The following is an 18017-nucleotide window of genomic DNA, read 5'->3' on the forward strand; positions in this document are numbered from 1 at the left end:
TTTTCTTTAAACACTGGTCTGGAGACAGACACTGGTGAGATTCGAAAAACGTGAAGTGCGAAATCACGGACGAGAAGAAGCAGAAGAAATTTGTACATGATTTGCACCGCACAGTAATTATTATATTCGTGAATTGTACATGTAATTAATAGAGAGAACCCCTTGTAGTCTAACCCCCTTCCTCTCCTTCCAATGATTTTAATATTGTCTCGTGGATGCAAACAATTGTCCCCAAAAGCCTCAGAATTGCCTCAGAATAAATGAAATTTTCATTTATTAATTTTATTATCAAAGGCTTACGTTTAGGTAGAAAATATAAAAAATATATAAAACCTATAAAAAATTATAACATCAATATGTTATAAAATTATCGTTCTTTCCTTTATTTGGGGATGGCGTTTGTTCTTCATGCATCGCACCTTACTGAAGTTTGACTTACAACCAAAAAAATGTCTTCCCCTACGTTTCTTTGATATCCTTGTGAACCGTTATGCAACCATAACCTTAAAATATATCATCTATAAATCAAAAGATTCAAATATTCTTTACCTAGGAGGTGGTTCGGTATTTTAAATTGATTAATACCTCAAACCATTATTGCATTCGTTTCTCGCCCAGCACTGTTATTCCATTTCTCTCCATTTTCACAAGACACGCTGTAAATACATGACATATAATGCTCACTAGCCTGCAATCTAGCTGTTTTAATTATTAAAACGTGGGAAGAATGGGCAAAGAATCTTAAAAGGCGGATACAGTCACACTTGACTATTGAACACTAAGCCACACTAAATGAATTAATGTAAATTTCATTTGGAAATAAATGATTTTCAAAAATATTGCATGTTTTTATTTCTCTCCCTCATTAAAAATAATACAAAGCATGTAATGTACTTTCATGCCCTCCAAGCAAATACCGATCCCTCTTACATATTCCTAAATATCCTAAGTTTTTTTCATACACTTATCTGACTGTTACAAGGATCATGGATTTTCTGTGACGAAAGTTTTGCATATTTTAAATTGAGCATGAAAGCTGGCTTGATTTGGTGAATTTTTTTAATTAAAAAATATTGGTTTATAATAGCTTTATTACTACCGGGATTAATTCATACTATTATACTTCAAATATTAGTTAATTTAAAATAAAAGGTCATCCTCATAAGTTCGTGCACTGAACTTGAGTAGCAGATGAGGGACTTTTTGCTTTGCTCCGCTATAGTATCATATACATCAATCCCATTATAGTTTTTCTGAATAGGTACGAGTTTCCCATAATGGAAGTTTTCTCTGAGTATTATAAGAATAAATCCAAGTGCACCCTTTGGTCGACGCAATACAACAAGCAAACATAGGCATATTTTTATCGCAGGATATCGATATTTTGTTTACATTTAATCGGGCTAGATACAACGATAGTCACCGAGAAAACCACAAAGACTCTCTCGGTGGTCGTGGACTGTCTCGCGATTTTACTACGCTTTACATCATTACTATTTTGTATTTATGACGCCGTGGGCGTTGATTCTCGTTATGGCCTTGAAGTAGTTCTTATAAGGACAAACTGGCTTAAGAGGGATTTAAGAAAGCACAATACGACAGTTTACTTTAGGTCGACTTCCTTATGGCGTCTGATTACCTGGAAAACAGTGAATTCTTCCTCACTACCGCGATGCGTGGAGTAGAAGTAGCAGGTAAAGAATTATACGATTAATAAAAATTTTATCACGAACGTTTTTAAATGTTTATTTAATTATCGCCCAATAAGATTTAATTGATACTTTCCTAGCTAAAAATCTATCTTAAGTATTTACTATCTTATCTGTAACCTACCATACGTAACTTGGATAGTTTTCTCCAATAGACCGGAATTGCGAGCCAATTGATCTTTAAGAGGTAATAAAAAAAGTAGGCGACAGATACAGAAATAAGTTTTTTAAACTACTTACGCTTCATTTCCTGTTTTTGAACCGTGACCCACTGCAAAAACGAGTCGAAATTTTAGGTTTGTGTTGGCCTGGAGCAAACGTTATGGGCACATTTGCAAATATTGATTTTTAAATAAAGCCCTCATATTACTCTTACATTCCTTATTTTTCCCCGAAGTTAAATCGTTATCAGTATTTATCCTCGCGAATACCTACCTACAGGTAAATCCCTTCACATTTAATCCTTCAATGGGTAGACAACTCAAGTACAAATAGACTAATAAATACATTTCTGGGGTTGTTTGCAAAGTGAAATAAGTGATACATCCTAAATTTAATGGGCATCCGAGAAAAAATGGCAACTCGATGAAACCCTTCGGTAATCCTGATTTAAGAGTGTACTTCCGTTGAGAAATATCCCGTTGACAATGTAGATAAAGTAATTAAAACCATTCTGTAGGTCATCAACCCCTTTCTTCTCTTATTTCGGTCCTTTGGGACACAAGAAAAATCCTTCCCCGGCAATAAAATAGAGGAACTTGAGCGACGGGGCACTATACACGATTTATACGATTTTCACACGATTCTCTCTTGAAGATCCATGCTCCAATACACTTATTGCATTAAACAAATGATATAAGTGTGTAACAAAAATCAAAATCGGCAATCAACCTATTTTCATTTAAATCTTTCCATTCTTTACAAATCTCTCCAAAAAAACCTTCGTTTTTACAACTCCTTGGCAACACAACATATTCATAACCTGATGTCTCACGTTAAAATAGCAATTATTTTCGCCAAATTTGCGTTTGAGCCCCTATATATACAATTATTTCTTCAGCTACGCTTCCACAGCTATACGGAGAACACCATCTGTAATTCTCTTGTGTACTGTACGCAATGTACAAAATTAATATTATTTTTTAAATTTACTATGAAATGACCGACTCTGGTGTGCGATATGCCTTTCTATATTCTTGAATGAGGCCACCATTCCAATCGACTATCGTGAATTTTTCAGGGAAATACGGCACTCAAAAGAATTAAAAACTTAAGATATTCTGACGAAGGAGGTTACGCCTTGATGACAAGTCCCATGAGACCATTTATATGAATGAACCAGGCATATTCCGAGGATGCATAGTTCAAAGGACATAAACGCTGGTTTCCCCCCATCAATCACGCAAGAGATAACATAATACGCCAGTGGAAGAGAAGACTCAGTCTGTTGAGAGACCATATCTCCGATGGCACATCAGTTCCTACGAGGTTGTTGAGCACAGCAGTGTCGTCCAAGTAATCGAAGATGCATAGGCTCATAGTTCTCATTGGTAAGTACAACGTAAAGTATTCACATTTTCTGTTTACGTGTATCACCCAGTCGTTTTACTGTCAAGTGCACGTTGCAAAAATAGTGAAAACATTAACACTTCAATATCCGATCACGAAGAGACGAGTGTTCACATCCCCAACGCCTACAGACCGAAATTGAATATCGACACAGGATGGTCTTCGGAGAATTGAATTTGTGGCAATGGTTGCACATGGTAGGATCAAAAATGTTATAGGGACTTTACTGTGAACAAAACCCACCATATTCTGCTATCTCGGTTTAATCCGCATTGTGACGTTGACCTGAGCCTGATATTTTTAAGCGTGAATATATTCTTAAATAGTGAAGAGTTAAAAAAAGTGCTTAAATATATTTTTTTTAATTCTGCCGTGAAAATTTAAATTTTCAGTACTTGAATAGTTTTTGGTCCTTCGAGGATGTGTTAACCAATTTCCCTTCTCTTTATAACGACTGAAGTTTCTTCAAAGTGAGCTTTATTGAGAAAGTTATTTCTATTAGCATTTTAAACGGATGATTATGATTTATTCACGAAAAGAGTGGGTTCGGGCTTGATTTGATGAGATCAATTGTGTTTGGTGAGATATGGTGGAACATCATGCGGAATTAAATGATGAAACTTATTTTACTGTCCACTATTTTATAAAAAATAACGACACGATTCTAAGCTTAGCGTCATCATAAGTCCAAATCGGAAAAATATATCTTGTTGTGCACAAAGGTTAAGAAAAGACTTCGCTGTTTCACAAAATAAAATATATTTGCGACTGGTTTCAATACAGCGTATCATCATCACCAGATGATGATACGCTGTATCGAAACCGGTCGCAAATATATTTTATTTTGTGAAACAGCGAAGTCTTTTCTTAACTTTTGTGCATCATGAAGGAGTTTCACCATGTTACGCCAACCACCATCGCATATATCTTGTTGTTATTGTTTCCTGCGTCAATTGCGTCCCATGGTTTATAAATGATAACAACGCGTAGAATCCAGTGGGAAGTACAATTGTTTTTATGAACTAATTATATTTTACAAAGTTGTGGTTTAAGAAATATATATTATTACCTGGAAACATTTTTGGCCTTAAATGTAAGTTAAATTTAATTATATCCGAGATATAAACTGTTGAATATTGTAGGAAGCCTTACGAGTGAACTCATATTTTCGTAAGATGTACATTTTCTGTGCTAGTTTCTACCTCAATGAGTCCGTAGGGATAAGCATAGGTTGATGAAGAATTCAGACGGAAAGCGTTCTCGTTGGAGGTGTTTTTGTAAAAGCTGGAGGATTAACGCAATGAATGTGAAGGCAGTAAAAGCTTTAGCAACGGCTAATGGAGGGCTATGAAAGACGAGCACATCGTCCGTTGGGCCACGAGTCCGGGATAGATAAAAGTCGAGGAATTAGCCATTTTAACGAATGATATTTTGATGGTGACAACGTGAAAAATACAAAAGAGAGAATATTAACAACTGAAACGATTCTGAAAAGTGTTAGTTTTCTCAACCATAACCGTAAAAACAAATATGACGTTAGTAAATAATTCTTATTTGTGATGCAAGCAAAATTTTACCACACCAAATTTATTTGCAGAAAAAATTTGGAATTCCAAATATGAAGAAAAAATTCTAATTAGTTTTTTCGACTTTTCAATCGATAACAGCTCGTTCTGCGAAAACATTCATGGTGAGAAATACACCCTCCCTGATTTCCAAACAAAATACCTCAAATTCGTACTGTGCGTAACAACTAACAAAGCAACGGATATCTTTTGTGATAATTAGATATTTGGACGATCGAGTTGTTATCAGCTTTACTTCATTTTATGCCAAAAGGCGATACTATCCATTACTGGGCGCAACAACGAAGCATGATTCATCAAATTGTGTGATCAGTTGATACATCGCCACTAACAGGTGTTTTTGTGCTGCAAAACCTTTCTTACATGCTATAATTCCATTGTGATAGGGAAATTAAGCCTAAAAATAACTCATAAATAACGAAACAAAAGTAAGCTGTTATTAATTTGTAGGTTTTGTGCCCATACCATTAAAAATACGCAAGATTTTTAATACAGTCCCATTATCACATCGTTCGTTTGGTATTTCGAGGCATCCTTGTGCCCCTCCCCCCCAGAACATAATCCTAGGTACGACCTTGCTTGCGCCCCCCCCCCCCCCCCTCAGAAAGAAATCCCGGATCCGCCCCTCTTATTTGTTGTAATTTATGAGTAGATAATAATATCTACATGTTCGTCTTAGTTTTATTGTGCAAAGGAGAAATCGACCATATGTGCACAATTTCTGAGTCGATTTCGATGTTTAAAAATCGGTTAAAATATTTGCGTGCGTTTAAAAATATTTATACGTGGTTCAAATCTGCGAAATAATAAATTAAGACGAAAATTCCACAGATAAAATAATCTTCGCCTACATCGGAATGCCCCCGGAATACCCGCATACCCCGATTTTCGGTCGAGTACTTCGGCCAGTTAAGCTATCGAGGCATCTGTCACCTTTCTGGAAATTTCTTGACTATACCGCACAAGATGATCTGGACTGCTCGGCATATTATACGACTAGCAGTCCAAGTTGTCCCCAAAGGATAAAAAAGCTTCGGTAGCTTAGCTGGTTAAAGCACACGACCAAAAATCGTGGGATCGAATCCACGTCAAGGCGGAGGAATAATTTCTATGCGGAATATTCGCACAATGGAGTTGTTTCCAATTATTTTTCCAATGTCTAAGTCGAAAGATTATTACTCAAAGGAAAAGTGAAAATTTTCCAGCGCGCGAAAACGCGACGGCTAAGAATTAATGCTGGGAAAATCCCGTGTGACGTCATTCTGGTTCCGGCTGCCGCCGCGTGAGGCCACCTTGGTTCGAGGCTATGAGCGCCGCTACGATGCAGACTGCTAGCATGTAGCAAAGCACCCAGCTAGCACGTAGCGCTTGGCTTAAATAAGGATTATTATTACCCTATCAAACGAAGGAAACTTTCCGACCTCAGGCAATTTTAATAGGTGATTATTAAGTGACGTTTCCCTGACGTACCTCATGCATGCAATAGTAATCTCAGACATTGTAAAACTCCAATCTACTCGTATAAAATCTAGGTCCCTGTGACGTCACGTGAAGTGGCATCGCATGGGCGCCAATCTGCCCTTTTTCAAATGCAGTTAAAATTGACCATTGCCATTCGTCTAAACTGGGATTTCTAAAACCGAATAATTTGTATACTATGAATATGCTAATGGTGGGCAACGAATCGCAATCAATGCCTTTCGTTTTCTTTGATGAAGGAAACATCTCTATTTGTGGTGATTGTATTTCGGGTTCATTCCGCGTTGACTCATATTTTGCGGACGACGGATTCGGACGTGTTCCAGCTCCCGTCTTCGGGTCCGAAGACCCGACCCGAAGACGGGAGCTGGAACGCGCCCGAAACTGTCGTTCGCAACGCGGAATGAACCCGAAAAACAATCATCAACTAACTCACCGCGGAAGCCTCCGTAACCACCGTCTTGTGCACTACGGGTAACTAAGTTTTCACCGCGGCTAGCCCCGTTATCCTCAAATTAATCGAATAAAAATTAAAATCACCGTGCGGTAAAAATAACTGTTTCGCCCATAGCAGAAAAAAAACTAGGACAGGTCAGCGGCATATAATTGCGGAAAAACAGCACCCGCTTCAGCCCGACAGTCAGCGATGCCGCAAATAGCTAACCATGCACTTATATAACCAGAGGATATATTATGGCTCATGCCTTAGGATACCTGCCTTAGGGCTATAGTCCTATGACAGAACCGATAAAACTTTCCCTTAGCACTTATTGCTTTGCCTTCGCAGATATCTCTCACCCAATGATCTTAAAAAAATTCTAATTCATAGGGCTCATCTGCATCCTACCAAAAGTGGAATTATACACCGTCCCGCTGTTCGGCGACTTAAAAAACGAAAACATTCCTGAATATTGGGAAGAAAAGTGCAGGACTGTGGCCGGAGAATCGGGTGTGACGCTCGCTATGGTGAGTTCTATTCGAAAATTCGTCTAACAGCTCATTTAATTAGCGATAAATATTTCTCACCATTATGCAATCAACTCCCGGGTTTGTCGGTAACTGGTTATCGTTACGGAAACGGGATTTGCAACGATGTGTATTCTCCATTGTAGTTTGAAAATTTCAAAAAAATAATTGTATCGCGTAGAATTGTTTACGTGAGAAGAAAAGAACACGGAATGGTTCTGCACTCTATTAACAACAAAACAGTTATGTTCCCTGCCCACAATACCACTTTTTTCTCAAATAACTCGTTCAATTAATACAAAATCCCGACTGATAAAGTGCGATTTAAATGCACGTCCTGCCTTTTCTTTTCATTACAAAGCCAGCAAGTGGCATTAAATTTCATTGACTGATATTTACACCGATTATCCTTATGTAACCGTAAATAACCATGGCAGTTAAAGCATATACGGGCAGAGCCCACTTACACGTTGAAGACACTAAACAACCCTGTGAAAACGCGGCCGACATGCACAATGAAATAGGGCGATTCCATGAAAATGTCAACTTTTTCTGTCGAATTAAAATTTAGGCTGGAAATATTTTATCTTGATTAATCAACAGCTAAATGATTGAATTTTATGAAATCGGTATTTGAAACATTATTCAGAGCCTTATGAAAAGATTTCAAATTATACTTCGATTCACAGACCTTTGAAGATGTTTGAAAACATTACGCTTAGGAGGTTGACCTGGAAGTAATTCCGTCACATGTTAATTTTGGGCATATTTAGAAGGTATTTCGATAATTAATTTTGTTTATGTATACAAGCACCACCTTCATAAAAGTTTTTTTGATCATGTACAGTTAGAAGTTTTGCAATTGTTATGTATTTTAAAATTTTATCGAAATATCTTATTGTATAGTTTTCTCTAAAGGTAATTCCGTCACTATTGGAATTGCCCAATAACATTTATTCAAGGAGAAATCACTTTTATTAGTATAAAAGTTGGCATACCGTAATAAATTGCAATCGCTAACGTTGCTGACTGTCACATATTAGAAATTCTGGGGACACCAAAGCAACAAATGCCTACAACAACAGAACTTTACAATATCCAAGTATTTTCGCATGCTGTCATTTTGAAAATTCACAACAGCTCATATTCTGCAGAAGGAACTCATTGAAAACCTACAACGTTCTCCAAACCTAATCGCAAACAACGTCGAATTAAGTAAGGAAATATCTGTGCAATGCTTTTTACTTTTATGCTTCGGGTTGATCAGATATTACTCTCCAAAGTCGAGCGCACAAAAATAGTCACAGTCACGCCCGTGCTGGACTTCATCTTTAATTATTTCCACAGATTTTCATGCTTCACTGATCACAATAAGAAGTTTTACCTGCAAGAGAAAGATGGATCAGTTAAAAAATATCACGTATAAATATGATATCACTCAGTATACTCTCAATTCCAGGCACTCTCATTTCCCCTCCATTTAATGGCCGACCGGCATGTGATCGCAACACTTTTGAAGTAATAAACGTGATTTTCCTCCTTCAGCTCCCAAAAATTATCTTAAAACTATTGTACGTACCTTTATCCAATATGATATCCTCAAAATAAGTCCAGTTCTGCCTTTTTAACAAGAGATTTAATGCTTATTTGGTCACCCGGATACGCTTCACGCATAAGCCGCCATGCTCTTAAGGCGGTGGACGGCAATGGCCAGAGGGCGCCAGTACCTACTAGGAGGAGGTTTCTTGGGGTGTGGAATGTAATAAATAAATTTTGAAATTTTAATCCTTACGCTCTTGAGATTGAATTATATTAATTTTAATTATTATTTTGTTTAATCAAGACGGTGTTTATTATGCTGTTAAATGAGACATAATTGAAATCAAGTTAACAGATTAATGTTGGTATTCTGACTGTAAAAAGAGTCGGTTTCGGAACAGGAGGGCGCCAAAGATTTCCAGGCGCACCGGGATACGTCCCGGCGGCCCAGCACGGGCCTGCTCACAGTTCCCTACTTCAATATAACAGTTCCCTTGAGTTTACACGCTACGATTTGCTTAGTCACTTAGTTAGTCACATTCCATTAAAAACTCCAAAAAACACAAGTAAAAACATTAAAAGGGTTTAAAGGTACACCTATAAAAATTTTATCAATTCCACATATGTTACAGGATGCAAAAAAGGCGAACACAATATGCTCGGAGCAGATTTATGCAGAGGAAAAAGCAGACAAGTCTCTGGATACATTTGGGGAGAGATCCTGCAGGTAACTAAAATCCAAAAAAGTTATTGATGATGCTAATTAATCCAATCAATGCCATCACCTCATTGATTTGCTGGCGATGGTTTTCTTAAACAGTCATCGCGAAAATTTACGCTACCCCACGGCGTGGCTATAAAAGAAGTAGCTTAAAGGTAATACGGTTGGAAAGCCAATTTTCTCTTGGTTAAAACTTGTGTGGAAAGCATCAAGTAATTTTGTTATAAAGAATGTATGCATACCCACAACTGCCAACCAATGAAATTAGGATGCCTTTTATTTTCTATGATGTACTTTCACAATATTTTCAGCTCCAAAAGTAGCTCTAAAGCCGGTATGAAACTTTCCAATTTATTGACCAATAAATCGGCGTGCAATATTGTTTAAAATATTGGTCGACACGTATGAATATTTGCACCAATATTGGCCGAAATAGTGTTCTAATGTCCCGCTAGAGAACGCCACTGTATTTCGATGATTTTACGTTGCATAGGCCTTCGTGTGATTTGTACGCTTCTGTCAATAGTGTAACAACTTCTTTCGTCCACATTTTAGAAACTTTAAGCGAAATTTCGGAAAAAACAATTTTTTACAGCCAAACCTGATGTTTTGCCAAGAGCTTCTTGCTTTGGCCACTCGGAGTCAACATAAGTGACTTCTGATTGGAGATTAGCCGCGAGAGAGTAGAACCTGTTCTAAATTACAAATTGGGCAAGAAATTGTGTCCAATACTGTAAAAAGGATGTTGGACTAGAAATTGATGTGTGTCAGTTGGACCACAACCAATATCCAATAGACTGGCCAATAAATTGGAAAGTGCCATACAGACTTAAGACCCTTAATTACTTAACTCATTAGCCATAAAATGGCAAAGAGAATATGCAATTGTGCTGTGCAGTGCAAAACTCCTTCTAATTTCAGGGTGGACCTAATGAGCGGAAAATGTTTGGTACAATTTTTTGAGGACATCTCGCCATGCTTACACGATGGAGAACACGAAAAAATGCTTCGATTCATCCTCGAACTTCACGCTAACATCTATAATTTCACGTGCACCGGATCCACAATTACCTGGAAGAATGGTAGGTGCAGTATTATGGAATCTGAGATGCATAATTGATGAGTGGTTACACTTTAAAAACCAAAATTTAACAATATTATGAGATGAGATTAAAGTAGTATAATTGACATTGAATGCATGAATTGAATGAAAGTTTTAGCTTTGGCATGAGCCAACAATTATGCCACTACATCGATTGTAAGGAGGAATATTAGGAATCAATCAATCAAAGAAATTTTCGATAAAACTTTCCCTAAGCACTTATCGCTTTACCTTCGCTAAAATCTCTCACCCAATCACCTTAAAAAATTCTAATTCATAGAGCTCATCTGCATCCTACCAAAAGTGGAATTATACACCGTCCCGCTGTTCGGCGACCTAATAAAGGAAAACGTTTCTGGATATTGGGAAGAAAAGTGCATGAGATGTAAAACTAAATGTTCCGCCAGCAATGATCATATTTTACACCAGACATTTTTGTTCTTTATGCGTCCGTGGAGTATAAAGTTTTTTTGCGAAAGTAAACAAATAGAAATATGTTATATATAATATCTAATATATATCTAATATATATATAATATCTGTTACCCTTAGGATCTATCAGTCCTTGTGCTGAGAATAATAGAACGGACTTACGTTTTGTTTAAGTTTCATCGATTCGAGATATTGTATTATTAGGTTTGGTTATCATCACATTTCCGTTCATTTTTCCCTCCATCATTTTTACCCTGGGATAGATGCGTGTCACATCATGGCTAATCAATCGGGATCTTCTTTATTACGGGACGGTTCTCCACTAAGTCCGTCGTCCTTCCATTTTTCTAAGTTCTTGCTCGTTTCTTACCCTATTTGTCCGAGACATATTCACAAGATTTCGAAGGATTCCATCATTTTCTGAATACTTTTCCAGTTTATTAATACATCTATTTCAACGAGAATAGGCAGCTGATAGATAAGGATGGCCTTAAGGGCTGGTTACACGTTGCATCAACCCTAATACGGGCAACATATTTTTCTGACGTAATCGGGCAAGGTGAGTCCGATGGACTCTTTTAACTTTTGTTTTAAATTTAAGCTATTAAACAGTGAAAAATATTACTTTTCACATCAATTTGTACATATTGTGCACCTTAGAATCATTTAACATAAAATTGAATATTATTTGTTTAACGAAAGTTTCACATTACTTATTAATTTCATACATAGTCAAACAGCGAGTACAGCGGACTCCTTAGACTAATTCTTTCTGTTTTCACTACATAAAACACCAAATATTTATTATAACATGTACATAGTGATAATTTTACATTATTTTGACAGTTCAAACCAAATATTTGTAAAATGCACATTACTTTTTACATTTCGTGCAAACAGATTCACCTTGCCCGGATTTGTGGGAATCAACGGAAAAATATTATTTCTAAGTTACTTTGATTCCGAAAGAAGTTTGAATTACTCTAATTTATAGGAAATATACAATTAGAAGAAGTAAAAAAATTACAACACGCTGACATTTCAATAACGGAATAAAATTCTCAAAAATGCGATGCGATGAGTCCAAGAGACTCACCTTGCCCGTATTAGGGTTAACCCGTATGAGTTAATGCCTAAATTAATGAACCCGTTCTAATTTGGTTCCTATACTCGCACATGCTCCGTTCCGGTCCACAAAAATCAGTCACGCAAAATAACATCAACTCGAACAGGTTAATGTACCGCGCAAACAGGTCTTTAGTGGAGAATTTACTTCCCTATCATTTCAAGGAATTTAAAAATAGGAGATCACACCATTGCGAATGACCCAACTCTATGCTTAAAATCATTCCCAAATTTCAACAACACTGTTCTTGTGTTCAGCTTTCAGGGACAGTAACGGATATCGCTGCATACTGACAAATGCAGAGAGAATAAACCAATGCCATTCCAGTGGGGCCTGTGGCGAGATCTTAATTGGATTACAAGCTCAGGCCAGAGGGAACTCTCTGGTTTCTTTCGAGTCCCTTTACTGTGGGTAAGTAGACCCTAATATTTTTTTAATATTTCATAAATGCATGAAAATCCTTGTGCTCCAAGCAACTCCGGCCATATTTATAGATTCATTAGTGAGCTACCAAGGGGTGAGTAGACGACAAACACTCATTTGATTTGAAAATTGCATTCATGCTCCTTTTAAAAGCATTGTATTAAATTACCATACAAAAATTAGAGCTACTTAAGTAGCATACACTTATAATCACAAGGCCCTTTTTTTCGGAATAGCTAAAAATTGTGAAATTCAATCAAATGTCAACCACTAGAAGAAAGGTCAAGTATTTTACGGGTTTTGAGGATGATTTGATCAAAAATTTGGCATCCCGTTCATAGTTAATTCATGTAGCAAGAATGGTTCCTTCTATTAAGCGGTAAATTGGGTGTAGCAGATCTCCGCTCTGGAATTAGTTGAGTTATGGAGATGCTTTGTGTAATGGGCGTGATTATCAACCATGAATATCTTTCGAAAGTGATGAATGCAGTACGAGTAGTCTCTGTATTTCAAACTTATTTTCACAGCGCATTTATATGCATTCAATGCGACTAACTTAGAAACTGATACTTAAGCTAGGCCCTTATTTTTCGTAGCAACTAAATATAGTGGTATCCAGTCAAAGGTTTCCACTCGCCATTCATAATTAATTAAGGTATCAAGAATGGTTCCTTCGATTGAACGGCAAATTCTGTCAATGGCAAAAATTTATTTTGAAATTCTGGCGTAGGTTTCCGCGGCGTTGCTCATGGTCAGTGCTGATTTTCGGGTTCTTCAGCCGCGTTGATTGTTTTTGGATGACAACAGTTTCGGAAGCCATCCTGCTCCCGTCTTCAGGTCGAAGGTGAGAAGTTCTCAATTCAATTCAATTCAATTCAAAAAAGGTTTATTTCCATACTGCAAGTTTTACATGAATATTTACATAGTGAGGTAGAGTATTATAATACATATATACCGTAGGTCCCCGTTATAGGAAAATTTTCTCTTCAGGGCATGTCACAATTTGTTATTATTTATACATTGTTTGTGAGCATGTAGCAGATATGGCAAAAAAAAATCAGAAAGTCTGGAACTCTTTTCTTCCGGGATGGCTATTGGCAGTGGCGCCGACTCTATGGGGCCTGAGGGGGCCCGAGCCCCCTCAAAGATTCGTTTGGGGGGGCGGAGCCCCCTCTATAATTCAATAAAATAATTAAGTTATATTATCCTATGTCAAATCACAAAAATATATTGTTAATTTTCATTTCCCATGTTTGACGAAATTTACCTTTTAAAATAAATTCAACAATGTGTGTTGAAACAAATAATTATAAGATTGAGCAGGTTAACTGAATCAAGTGGTGTGAATCATGGTAGTGTTTCGGTGCTGCGACACACTTTGAATTTAACCTCTTCCCGGGACAAGACCTCCGATATGGGCCCCCCCAATATTTTTTATAAGTCGGCACCCCTGGCTATTGGTCCGACATTTGTCCGAGACGTGAGGGAAACCGGCAAAACCCCACGTAGACCGCCGTGTAATATTGGTGTTGTTGCTGGTGATATTGATGTTCTCGCGGTGGTGTTGGTCGTCGTTATCCTGGTGTCCTTGGTTTGCTGGTGCGTCCGGTATTGGAGTAAAGGCTGTAGTGATGGCTGAAGTGCTGCAATGTTAGAGTGTGAATTAATATACAATATATTACATTCTTAATAGTAGCACAAGTTTATACTATTTACAACCAACAGTATTGTCACTGTTTTTGGCCGCCTTATATGGCTCTGTCCCGCTGCCTGCCGGACGCTGATTGGTCAATACCCTCTTCCAAACGTTGCTGATTGGGTAGCCTTGGTCTCGGTTGAAATTATTGTTTTTGTGTATTTCCAAGGCTTCCCTGATCAGCCTTGTGAGGTAGGTCACAGTATAGACTTCGAAGGAACAAAGATGGTGGCCAAGGAGAATCGCTACTATCCAAGGCTGATCAGGGAAGCCTTGGAAATACACAAAAACAATAATTTCAACCGAGACCAAGGCTACCCGGCAGGCAGCGGGACAGAGCCATATAAGGCGGCCAAAAACGAGAAATTCTCACCTTCGACCAGAAGACGGGAGCAGGATGGCTCCCGAAACTGTTGTCATCCAAAAACAACCAACGCGGCTGAGGAACCCGAAAATCAGCACTGACCAAAAATTTATTTTCATTCACTGAATAATCTGAATGCTAACCCACATTGCCTTACTCTCACATTACTGTGGATCTTTGAAGAAAGATTTAAATTTTAAGAATAAAGTATTTAAATTTACAAATGAAATTTATGAGCCAAAGATTGACCTCGAGTTCGCGGGGAGTAAACCTGGATTGGCATGTTTATGCTAAACATTAGCTCATCGCAGGAAAATGTTTTTTTTTTAACTAGGAATCTTTTGTTTTAGATTTTCGCAGTAATTAGATGCACCACTGTAATCCATTTTCGGGATGACTAATGCGGTGAATGAGTTCTTAACGCTGAATGTTTCGACCCTCTTGCCGGGAACGTCTCTTGACGACGAAACATTGAACACTATAAGTTCATTCCGCGGAGCAGTGAACCCCATAGTAAATATTTCATTTGACTTTTAAATACTTGTCGGTTTGGCATTGAGTAATACACGAAACACGCATGCACGATATTTTTAAGGTAAATAACCAGCGATTAAGTTCGTCGGTCAAATATCGGCCGATAACCAACCACATCGCTATCCGCTTGAATTATTTCTGATTACAAACTAACACTGGGATTATTCTGAAGATACTTTATGCTAAAAAATATACTTCCCATTCATTACTCCTTCTCTCGTAACTAACAATGCATCAAAGACCGCTTATTCACAATTAGGCTATAATGATTCGGAATGATGATAGTTTAAATTCACTAACTGCTTATGCTATAATAGTGATAATAATATTACTCTCTCTTTTTTCATACAGGCTACTAATTGAGGAACAAACCTGCATCGTAGATGTTTTCAATGAATGTGGCAATGCTAAATCGGAAATATTATACCAGAACTACGTGGAATTCTTAAAGGAATTGTGTTCACCAAACTACATAAGTGGAAGTGCAAAGATACTGACGCATTACATCGTCATTACATTGCTACCAATTTTAACACTCACAAACTGGGTTTAATCCAACAAGGTGGAAAATACAGGTTTGAAGACACTCAGACGAACAAATTGAACTCTGCTTCGATAGGCAGCGTGAAATGTTCAAGACAAGTATGCATTCCAACGGCATGTCACGCGATGATATTTAAGATACGACTGGATAAGAAAACATAATAAACAAGGTAGGAGGTAAGAGGTCTACTAAGTTGATTTCCATGTTGATTTCTTATGGAGATTCTTAATACCTATTCATTTTTTACTTGAAATTTCGGTGACTACACCGCTTCTAAACTAATGGAACTTGGTAGACATCCTGAAATTCGGTTAATTGAGACTGGTTAACAATTTGGCTGGATTCTACACAGTTCCGAATATTGTAAAACTAAAATCCATGCCATAAAGTTAATCTTATTTATTCGTTGCCATTCGTCGTGTGTTCCGAAAACAAGTAAGTACATCCATGAGAATAAAATAAAATGGTAAACTTCCACACTATTTTATTTACAAAATACCGACCCGGTTTCGATGGTAACACTTTCACTACACACTTCCACTTATGTAGTTTACACTACGTGTCGAAACCGGGTCGGTATTTTGTAAATAAAATTGTGTGGAAGTTTACCATTTTATTTTATTCTCATGGATATAAAACATTTCCACCAGATATCGCCGGACACTGTGAATTAAGTAAGTACATGGTGCATGTTCAATCGCATCGTATATGCTATATAGCAAATTATTAAGATACGCCTATAGAAAGCACCATGCTTAAAAAACGATTTAAACAGCGAAACTTATGGGCGTATGGAAATGTACTTCCAGGATGCATAGAGATGTATTAAATAAAGTAATGATTTATTCCATATGCTTTATTAGGATCGTTTTTTACTGGTCTTTCAAAGTAAAAAAATGTCTTTTCGTCCGTGAATAGGAACTCGAAAGTATGCTACTTTAGACTGGCATTTCGTAATTTAACTTTCCCGGGTTGTACCGAGGATATACTCATACGCTTAAATTTGTAACGTAGTTCATCTCTTCCGGATTCGCGAGGTATTTCTTGGCTTCGACGCAGAGTTGACTGAAAAAGGATCTGATTCTTCCAAATACACTGGAGCAGCCAGAAAACGACCTTGGAAAGATCGAAAGAGTTTTTACATCACGGTCACAGTTCGAAAGATATTATTTTCATACAAAGGTCGAGTTTAAACGCTTTCTTTCTACAAAAAACATGGACGTCATCTAGTATTTATTACATCATTGATATGCACAATCCTTCTGCTTTAAACTAATGCCAATATATCCTTTTTACGATGAATAAATCCTCGCAAATGGCTTTACAATAAAGTGTGGACAGAAAAATATAATAAAGACTGTGACTTCACCCAATCAAAGGTTATTTTTACCATATTAAAATATTTTTATAAAAATACAACGCTGTTATAAGGGACATAAAAGAATAGAAACTTTTTCTATGAGCTGAACAGAGTCTCTAAATAAATTGGTTCATATACTACGAAATACGTCATATATGTCATAGTGGTTCACGCACATGCACGTTTTTCGTCGTGTATGAAGTAATTTATTGAGAGACACTGTCAGGCTCTTAGAAAATTTATTTTGTTCTTTCCAACCTCTTAGAAAAACGTTGTTTTTAATTAAAAATAATTTTTATATTTTGATATTATTTTTCTTCTTTTTAGAGTTAGATAAAACCATGTGATCGATCAATTTCTTATACAGATACACACTGTAAAATGCAATTTTTGATAATTAAAGCAGAAATTTCAATTTGATAAATGTACTGAAATAATTTTAATGTTTTCTTTTATGATTTATTTCACCATATTCAAAAGCCAATTGAAGTTCGCTGTAGGATTTAATAAATTTTATGGTACTATTAAAACATATTCCTCGCTGTTTTCCAATGTTAACTGGAATTACAGACCCAACATGGGGAGGTGAGGTTGGTACTTGCGAAATAGAGACTGAGTGTAAACTAAATAAAATCGCGTGGTACTCCTACACTCATAAATTGTACATATGCAGTACCACGAAAATACGAAATTAGTTAGGTATATGCCAAACAGAAACTAGTTGGCTTCGTACTTCTATTCTATCTTACCTTTTTTCCATAAAAATTATATGAGAAAAATTTCAATAGCGCTTTTGTGTTTCTAACCTTACACACTGTTTTCGGCAGATTTCATTCTTATAACTTAGTATGAATCCGCCACGCTTAA

General features: G+C 36.9%; 1 protein-coding gene across 2 annotated transcripts; it reads left to right on the forward strand.

Annotated features, from left to right (window-relative positions):
• Nucleotides 1–3157: 3157 nt before the first annotated feature.
• On the forward strand, nt 3158–17138 carry LOC124168208. Of its 2 annotated transcripts, XM_046546339.1 has the most exons (6): nt 3158–3259; nt 7173–7309; nt 9481–9575; nt 10491–10651; nt 12487–12640; nt 15598–17138. In XM_046546339.1, exons 1-6 carry the CDS (start codon nt 3235–3237, stop codon nt 15797–15799), a joined length of 774 nt encoding a protein of 257 aa, XP_046402295.1. In that variant the 5' UTR covers nt 3158–3234; the 3' UTR covers nt 15800–17138. The 2 variants fall into 2 exon arrangements, 1 of the variants encoding a protein (XP_046402295.1); XR_006866868.1 differs by lacking the exon at nt 7173–7309.
• The last annotated feature ends 879 nt before the right edge of the window (nt 17139–18017 follow it).

This window comes from Ischnura elegans, chromosome 11, assembly GCF_921293095.1.
Source record: "Ischnura elegans chromosome 11, ioIscEleg1.1, whole genome shotgun sequence".
Taxonomy (NCBI): Eukaryota; Metazoa; Arthropoda; class Insecta; order Odonata; family Coenagrionidae; genus Ischnura; species Ischnura elegans.

Excerpts from the sequence above, each read along its gene's own strand:
- LOC124168208 (XM_046546339.1), top strand. The coding sequence starts at position 3,235 with ATGCATAGGCTCATAGTTCTCATTG. Across the intron at positions 9,576-10,490 it reads TTTGGGGAGAGATCCTGCAG|GGTGGACCTAATGAGCGGAA; the intron begins GTAACTAAAATC and ends TTCTAATTTCAG. Across the intron at positions 12,641-15,597 it reads TTCGAGTCCCTTTACTGTGG|GCTACTAATTGAGGAACAAA; the intron begins GTAAGTAGACCC and ends TTTTTCATACAG.